The 9,377-nt window shown below is 40.1% G+C and overlaps 1 protein-coding gene across 1 annotated transcript; it reads right to left on the bottom strand.

Moving 5' to 3' along the window:
• Positions 1-906: 906 nt before the first annotated feature.
• sdr42e2 (short chain dehydrogenase/reductase family 42E, member 2) lies at positions 907-7,537 on the bottom strand. Its single transcript, XM_028412126.1, has 11 exons — positions 7,100-7,537; positions 5,685-5,780; positions 5,544-5,601; positions 5,319-5,437; positions 5,151-5,226; positions 3,986-4,068; positions 3,474-3,611; positions 3,299-3,364; positions 3,160-3,223; positions 2,997-3,070; positions 907-1,158 (listed from the first exon to the last, which is right to left on the bottom strand). The coding sequence occupies exons 1-11, from the start codon at positions 7,535-7,537 to the stop codon at positions 907-909; spliced, it is 1,464 nt and encodes a 487-aa protein (XP_028267927.1).
• Between the last annotated feature and the right edge of the window lie 1,840 nt (positions 7,538-9,377).

Below are 9,377 nucleotides of genomic sequence, written 5' to 3'. Positions count from 1 at the left end.
ATAATTATTTGTATTTTTTTTAATTATCCCTGCCAACATACTACATTATATCTCATTCCTAATTCTGAGAAGTATCCATTAAATTCTACATAAAAGCGTCCCTGTGTGGCCACCTCGAATGAAACAGAATCATACACCGTATATAAAAGACTGAAGCAGCCATCCTGACGTCACCCATTGGTTTGTGAATTCAGATTTTTTTCGCTGACAAGTAAAAAAATATTTTACATTTCTTCAATTATGTTTTTTTTTATACAAACAACTAAATTCGCCTAATTAAGTCAAAATAAAGAAAGTGCTGATAGTGCCTCTTTACATAGCAAGGCAATTGCGCCATCTTGTGGTATCTTAAACGCTTTTGAAAAATTAAATTAAATTAAATTAAATTAAATTAAATTAAATTAAATTAAATTAAATTAAATTAAATTAAATTAAATTAAATTACAACTTGCAATAACTTTAGTTATTAATGCTTTTATTTTTCAAAACTGTACAAAATTACTAATTCAAGTTATTACAGTCTAAAGATGTGTAAATCACAACAAATCTTTATCATACAAACTGGAAGCATGCATACAACAAATGACTATTTAAAATATTTGTAATACAAAATTAGATAGTTGTTTGAATTTTAATTTAATTAATTAATAATAACTTCAAACCATCAGAGAAATCCATAACATTCACACATTAACACAGGTTTAATACTTTTCAGCTGCTTGGTAGTTTCATTATTTGAAAATCAGACATGCACAAACACCAAAAAGAAAAAATAAGACGTTTAACAAAGGCATATATAAACTCACCTCTGCAGAGGTTTACATGCTGTGAGACAGCTGTGTCTGATGCTACAGTGCAGTACAGTGAGGCAGCTTATAGTACAGGTGTCAGTCCAGTGATAACTGTTTAGTTCTGACAGAGGATGCAGGAGAACATCAGCACCATCAGACTGAGGCCCATCAGCAGCAGCAGCAGAGTGAGGTGTCCGGGAAGCTGGGAGGTCCAGGACAGGCTGAAAGTCTTTGAGCTAGAGCGAGGCTTTCTGCACTGTAGATACTGCTCCACAGAGTCTGCTAGACTGTAGGGCTTCGGACTATAACCCAACTCACGACGGGCCTTCTTGATTTGAAAGGTGTGGCTCACTGCAATGTTCCTAACCTGCGGTGGAAGATAGGGCATAATATGTCAAGTCAGAAATCATTTCTAGAGGCTCCTTCAGCAGCTGCAGGTCAGAGTTAAAGGTCATCGTCAGGCTAAACGTTCAGATTAACCTCAGTTTGGCAAACTCGGGTTTACATTCTGATAGAAGTCTCTAGTGACTGTCAGCATCTTCTTACCTGTGGGGATAAGGTGTCTGCGTGTGAGGTGCACACTGTCAGAAGAGCTCAACAGCAAGACAAGAACAAGTCTCAATTCAAGCACATTCTGAGTATAGAGGAGGAGGAGGAGGAGGCGCCTGTAAGGGCTACACGTGTGGAAATAAAGGCTGACATGTTCATTGTAAAAAGGCACCATCCTTGATGGGCTTCTAATAGTTAGCAGTGGAGCTTTATTACACAGAGGACTAGGATGCATACCTGCTAAGACTAATTACAACCCCTATACAATTACTCATGGGACTAGAAGTTCATATATAGTCCCATAGGATTCACATGTAATCCCACAAATTTCCCATTTAATCCCTGGAGTTTGCATGTAATCCCACAAAATTCATCTGTAATCTAATGAGTTTACATGTAATCTCATACATTTCATACATTTAATCCCAGGAGTTCATATGTAGTCCAATACATTTCACCTGTTGTGCCATTGAGTTTACTTGTAATCCTGCAAATGACATATTTAATCCCCAGTGTTTACATCTAATCTCACAAAACTCATTGGTTACATTACTAATCTGATGACTTTAATTGAAATATGAATTATATGTGTAAATTTTGCAATCACACAAAATCCATTTGTAATCTGTGGAGTTCACTTGCAATCCCATAAATCTCACATGTAATCCCATAGATTTTTGCAAAATCTGATGTGCAAATTGATCTTTTAGTGTGTTTTTGACAACCCTCTTCATCATCAGCTATTCTACGAGCTCACAGGACACACGACCTGAAGTGTGACGTTGCTCCCTGCAGGTTTGAACCCTCACTGATCAGACATTTGAAACTGCGTCTCCCTCCGTATGTTCACAGACGTGGAATTTACGTACCAGAGGAAAAAAACTCCTCTGTGCGTCACACAGTGTCTTAACTTGAGAGCTGCCAGGATCATTTGAGACCAGACCAGAGGTTGACTGGCTTCACTCACCATGGCAACAGCAACTGTACTGAGGTCACTTCCTGTCAACTTCATCTTGAACTTCCTGTTCTGACCCACAGCAGTTTATGTTTTATTCACAGGACAATCATCGATCCTGCAGCCAGCAGCTGTCTGACAGAGTGAGGGGTGCAGCCCGGCAACGCTCAGCTTTGGTTTCTGCCTCATCACACATTCATGAGGACCTCGCAGGCCATGACGGAGACTCCTTCAGAGGCATCAGAAACTGCCTTCATCCTGTTTCTATTTCTTATTTTTCCCAAGTAAATGTGATGTAATGTTGACAGGAAGCACCAAATTAAAAATGGAGAATTTGATTACTTGCCAACATTTTTGAATTCATTTAAAGCGGTCTTATAATTGATAAGGAGGAAATAGCATCAGACAAAGGGAGGGGAGGGGAGGGCAAGGGGGGGGGGGGGGGCTGATAGGAAAATACCCATCCTAATGAAGTCTGTCTTCACTGAAGTGTCAGAGACTTAAACAAGAATCTACTCATCAGAGAGCCGGTGCAGTAACCTGATCACCAAGACTTTCAATTACACAGGTACATATGCATGCGTATGTTCACGCCGAGCTCCACAGTGTTAAGAAGAAGAGTGTCTCCATACACTGAGGAAGTGTTTGGTGGCAGCTGTTGGCCCTTTGTGAAAGTTTTCATTTAAAAAAAGAAGGATTACCTCACTTCTGGTAAAAAGGAGAGGTACGTTTATCGCTGGTCTCAGAAGCACGTGCAGGTATTCCACCAGGATGGCTTGAAATAGAAGAAAAGTGTTAGTTAGTGTCACTCAGCCGCACATTTAGGAGCCAGTTCAATGATAAGAATAAAGAGAAATGAGCAACCTGCCGTATACACCAGTGAAACAGGCAGATTTATCAACGGCCTGCTGTAGCCCAGCTTTTCAAACTGCAGGAGAAAAACAAAGAAATGTGAAAAAAAAACAATTTAATTTTAATTGGATTTGTTGACAGAGAGACTCACCAATGGTGTAAACCACTCAAACAGATTCACTGAAACGCCATCGTTAATGAAGTACACCTGTCCACTCTGCAGAAGGACAGAAACAAACACATCACAAAACTGGGTAGCCAACTGAAAACTGGTAGCCCCATTATAATCCCTAATCTAATCTCTATAGGAGGGCAGCACCACTCACAGCAACGCAGCCCTTCTTCAGTGTGAGAGCCTCAGCTGCCAGCGTGTGGGCCAGCACCAGGTTATCAACATGCACCCAGTTCATCCTGGCCTGAGGGTCACCAAACCTGAAACTGAACAAGCGACGCTCCACGTTTACCTGCACAGACACAGAGGGGAGGGACAGTCAGAGGCAGTCTGTGGTTTGATATGATAATAATCATAAGTCATCATCTGATAATAAAAGGCTACTATTAACTACTTTCTATGCTGTCTGGCAGTAACCCCCTAACACAACAGAACAGAGGACATCCAGCCCTTCACCACACTGCACTGACCACTGCCTCGTCAAGGAAAGACTGGAAGAAAGAGCAGCTGTAACTGGATGCCTGCAGAGCTCCATCAATAATGTACGTTCTTCAGACAGGGATCCATTCGGCCAGAGAGGCTGCAAAATGTTGATTTTACCAGCACCAACACAGAACACGTGCATGATTATTATAAGACAACACACACACACGTCTTGCCCCTCACCATGACTCTGTGGAGGTGTCTCCTCTCCCCTGGTCCATAGATGCCACAGGGTCGCAGGACGCATGTCTGCAGCAGTCCTCCGTCTTTGTAAGAGAAGATCAAAACCCTCACTGAATAAATGCAATGACTTCCACCTTTTATCAACACACACACATTCATCAGCCAGCTGAGCACTGTTTATAGGAGTTACTGTACTACTTGTTAGCTGCACATGCGATGATGCAGCTTTGCGTGCTAATCATTCTGCTGTAAGCTGCACTTTCACCACCTTCAATCACTGAATGGCAAAGTGAGGAGAGGCAGAAGCAGTGATAGGGTTACTGGTGTTAATGTCTAGCAGAATGGTGATAATGGTGCTGTTACCGCTGGAAACGTTCACATTAAGGGGTAGACCATGCAACATGGTGGACTTTCAGTCAGCAGTCCAGGGTTATGCGCACATGTTTGTGTTTTTTAAGCACTGAAATAGTTAAAATGGTGAGGACTGGCTGCTTCTTCCCTCTGGTAGAGTAGTGCATTGAATCTGGACATCAGGTTTCTTCTTTATATGATGTTATAAAACTGCTTATTTCTGCATAACTTTACAAAATGATAGGAAAATATAAATGTAGCCTAGCGTTATTATGACGAGGGTAAAGGCACCGAAATCCTCTGCATTCTAAAACACATCATCAGTATGTTATAGTGAGACGGTGAGACGGTGGAAAAACATCCTCCTGTGGCAGACGCATGAACTTTGACCTGCACTATATAATGAGACAGCTCCATGCTTTAAGCTTAATTGAATGTATAAGGTGATGTGGTCACTGATAGTGTAGGCTTTCACTCTAACAGGCCGTACACCTGTCAGTATAAAGAACATAGAGGAACTTAAAACCATCACAATATATTAGAAGACGGCCTGACTGATGCTGTATGTACCTCTGTGTGTGTGTGTGTGTGTGTGTGTGTGTCGGCATCAAGTGACGGCTGCACTATAATGTCCAGCTCTAAATTTAAACTCTCATAACGTGTATTGGATTTCACATTAAGTTACCATGGCAACCGCATCCCTTTCTCTCTTTTAATCACATTTTTACACAGAAAGCCAAAGCTGGCTTGCAGTCTTCTTCTTCATTTTTATGTAATTCTCTCGTTAAACACACACACACTGATGGTTTCACACCTTTCAGGGAGCATTCGTTGGCTGAGAGGACCATCTGCTCTGCGATGGCTTTAGTCCTGGAGTAGTGGTCTATGTGCTGGAACAGAAAGAGACACTTAATGACTTATATTCCCATATTAAGCATGGAAAAAAAATAATAATTTCTGTGTTTATTTTACTACTACTCACCACATCAGGCAGCACATATTTCACAGAAGCTTCATCACCATCCTCGATCGGTTTCCCTGCAAAAACCACGTTGATGGTGCTGGTGTACACCAGTCTGGGGATGTTTCTCTCCTTACACACTGAAGGAACATATTTAGATGATAGTATGATAAAATAAAAGTAAATAAATGTAATAAAATGAGACTAATCAGTGTGAACTGGTGTCAGAATGACCTTTGTTCTTACCATTTATGACATTATTGGTCCCGCCAACATTCACTGATTCCACCTGCTCTTTCCTCAACTGGAAGACAGAGAGAAACAATCACATATCATATATCTGTTGAGCTGTCCTCATAAATCATATATCTGTTTATCTGTCATCACCTGCTCTGGTCCAGACATGCCATAAGACGCTGTGTGGAATATGCAGTCGACTCCCTCACACACTTTATAGAGGGAGGAATAATCCCGAATGTCACTCTGTGAAACAGAATTACAGAGAATTAATCATGCAGTTTGATTGGTTGTGGGCTTCGAATGTGTGATTCAATAATTAACTTGTAATTGGACAGTTATAATTAAGATAAGTGTGCCAAGACGCGTGCAGGTGAAACTTGAGTCGTGCCTCCACCCTCTCTGACCCAGCCAGCAGCTGGTGCTCTGAGACACTCACCTGTTTCCAGCGAGCACACGCATACTAATGAGAAGGAAACACTGCAGAGCTGCTAAAATAACACAATAGTGCTAAAAAAAACATACTGAAAAGAGAGTTAAAAAAATTAAAAACAAGAATAAAAATGTTTAATTTGTAGGATTATTTTGATACTGTTAATTATAATAACTTATTGAGTGATGGAGCCTAATAAGCATGCAACATAGAAGTAACTGTAGCATCTGTAGTTACATTCGTAAAACCTTTAGGATAGCATTCAAGTCTAAAGGTTCCATTTAGTTGAATGTTCGGTGGTCAAACTGTCACCCAGAGCCAGATACTGTATTAACATACTGAAATGTCTTTAAACGTCCCGTTTTAACAGGCTCTCATGTGAAGAATTGCAGATTTATGTTATTTATTTATTTATATTTACTCACATTATGCTGTGGGAAAGAAAGTTAAGCTAACATCTTTATTTTAAGAAGACTAGAATTTAAATTTAACTTTAATTTAAACAAAAAGTAATATATATATTTTTCGCCTTCTACCTCAATATATTATTTTTTTTGATGTTATTATTGTATATTTTATAGTTTATTTTATTATGTATATAGCTTCTCTTATTTTTTGCTTTCTGTATCTGTGCCGTTTTTTGCAAAATGCAATTTCCCCATTGTGGGACCAATAAAGGTTTTCTTAATCCTAATCTTAATAGAATAGAATAGAATAGAACAGAATAGAATGCCTTTTATTGTCACTATACACAGTACAATGAGATTAAAGCTGCCATCCAGTCTTAATCAGAATTTCAAGAAAATTTGTCTTCATCGTTTCAGTCAGTCAAAACATCACCGTGTTGGCTGATCACTAAAGTGAAAGTCTAACTGTTTGTCAGTGGAGTAGTGATAATGTTTAAAGCTACCAGAGTAAAGACCTACATGGAGAAAAAGTAGAGGATAATTCCACCTCTATGGCTGAATGATCTCATCCCTGCTAATAATCTGCAGGTAATAACTGTTCATCCTGTTAAATTACACTGTGAGACCATTGTCTGGTCCTACATTTTGCTCTTCGTTGTTCAAGTTATGAAGCAAACATCTGGATCAATATTTACAAGTGTGTGCTTCGTCTCCATCCCTCATACCTGATAGAAGGTTGCTCCATCAGGAATATCACATGGAGGCTTGTTCATGTCCAGAAGGATCACTGACAACCCCTCGCTGGCCAGTTCTTTCCCCAGCCTGAAGCCAAAGTATCCCCCTCCTCCTGTCACCACCACTTTCCCCGTGGATGCGCTGTGGGCCAGGGCCGCCTCCTCTCCGTGTGTGGTCGGCGCAGGCTCCGGGGTGCAGCAGATCCCCAGTGTGGCACTGTTCACCCTGTGTCGTTTGGGCACGACAGGGCTGGATGCGACCACCGTTGCTGGATGGTTCACCCACAGGTGGTGGGTGAGTTGGGGGAGAGAGTGCATGTGGTGTCCACCGGCCTGCCGGCAACAAAGGGGGACACTGTGGCAGGGAAGCTGCTCCACCTGGCACAAAGAGCCTCCACTCTCACTCATGTTGGGACCACACAGCTCCATAGATGTCCTTTCAGGAAGAAAGAGGAGGACAACACGTAACTAACCTGTCAGATTATTTGTCCATAAAGAGGCCTTTTAACTTTCAAACTATGAATAAATAATACATCTGAATAGATCTAACTGGCGTCACATGCACACTTTCCCAATACTTAACTGAAGTGTCAGCATCCATCACTTACCTTACTACTGCTGTGCTCCTCTCACATCCATTCCTGTCCTGGTTGGTTCATGAAATAATAGATACCTCGCCTCTGATGTGTCACCTCTCTCACCCGTCAGTCACCTGCACACTCACCTGAAGATCTACCGTAATGTCTGAGTGCAGGGCGCAGGACCGCCTGCACGGAGGATCACATTTCCAGGGGCATCAGGTGGACAAGCAGCAACCTCACCTGCCCTCTCTGTGTCCTGAAGTCATTTACTATGAGAGACACAAATGTTTATTGTAATTATTATTAAAATAATCATTTGAAGATAACTTCAACACATAATAAACAGGAAAAGAAAGTATTTCCTTCATTGCTTTTTCTTTAGAATTTAACATTTAGTCACATTTCAAGTCTCCAAATTTCCAATTTATTTCACAATTATAGTCACATAGACTTTTTTTTTTGCTTAGAGTTCAGATTATCACCAGAGTTTAGACTTTGGATTCATTAGACGTAGACTTTTTTTCCCTCAGATTGTAGACTTTTTTTCATTATTCATCAAAATTTGGGAACTAGAGTCACTATTCAGACCTTTTTGCTCAAAATTTAGAGATTACCATCGTAGTACACCTTAGATCATTGTCATAGTTTCCTTATAATGTAGATATTTTCTCCAATCTTCAGATTACAGTGAAAAATTAGACCTTTTTCCTTAAAATTTACAGTCACACTTCATATGTTTTCTTTAAAATCCTGAGATCAAAATTGGAAAAAAACATTTTTCTCAGAATTCACAGATTATGTCACAATTATCATTTTTTTAGATTAGAATCAGAATTTATTTTTCCTGAGATTCCTTTTAAAATAGTTTTTTTTCTCAGAATTAAACAAATGATTGTACTTTTTTCCCTCCAAAATGCAGAGATTATAGTCTGAATCTTCAGATTAGAATGATATTTAACACAGATATTCTAAAGAATGAGGTGTTATCTGCTGTAGGAGGAGGTCATCAAAGCTCAGGCATCAAATGGAGATGACAACAGGCCAGGTAAACAGCAGCACCAGCAGCAGCAGTCACTTCCTGAGCACAGTGTTTTTGGAAAGGACAGAAATAGAGGCTTCATGTTTTATTTAGCAGACAGCAGACAGACTGCCAAACCTGAGCTGACAGCTGAATGCACCGCACGTAATTAAAGAGGGGGGGAGTCTTAAATAGCTGCCAAATGACTGCAGCTCAGTGTAGAAGCAATCTGAAATTCAATTACAGTTATAAAAAAGAAAAAGATTGTATTGTGGTGCACTTTTTCAAAATAGAAAGTACATGATGTGTTGATTGAAATCATGACATTTATTCTGATTTTGGTTGCACACTCGCTCGAACATTGTTTATGTGACATCATCTACTCCATAATGAACTATGAAACACCACAGAGACCTCTAACACTATTTAAATGTATGTTTTATATAGTTTTATACACAGAAACATGTATAAACACATTTAGAGCATCCTCCTCTTGTAATCATTTTAAAAACAGTGTCACGGTTAACATTGGTCCCCTGCTGCTCATTTGTCATTTTAGCTCTCAGCGCGTTAAAAGGGTTGAATTGCTCTCCCTCATTAAATGCAGCCCTGTACACCGATGAATCACAGTCAGCAGGGAGCTGTCACCTTGTGTGACCTGCTGCAGTGA

Source organism: Parambassis ranga, chromosome 8, assembly GCF_900634625.1.
Source record: "Parambassis ranga chromosome 8, fParRan2.1, whole genome shotgun sequence".
Classification (NCBI taxonomy): Eukaryota; Metazoa; Chordata; class Actinopteri; family Ambassidae; genus Parambassis; species Parambassis ranga.
The sequence above is the reverse complement of the archived record's forward strand: the minus strand, read 5'-3'. Positions and strand labels throughout refer to the sequence as shown.

What these genes read in the sequence shown, in the direction of transcription:
- sdr42e2 (XM_028412126.1), bottom strand. Translation starts at nt 7,537, where the DNA reads ATGGAGCTGTGTGGTCCCAACATGAGTGAGAGTGGAGGCTCTTTGTGC. An exon ending in CAACGAATGCTCCCTGAAAG is followed by an intron (nt 4,069 to 5,150) that starts GTGTGAAACCAT and finishes TCTCTTACAAAG; the next exon opens with ACGGAGGACTGCTGCAGACA. An exon ending in TTCACTGGTGTATACGGCAG is followed by an intron (nt 3,071 to 3,159) that starts GTTGCTCATTTC and finishes TTCTATTTCAAG; the next exon opens with CCATCCTGGTGGAATACCTG.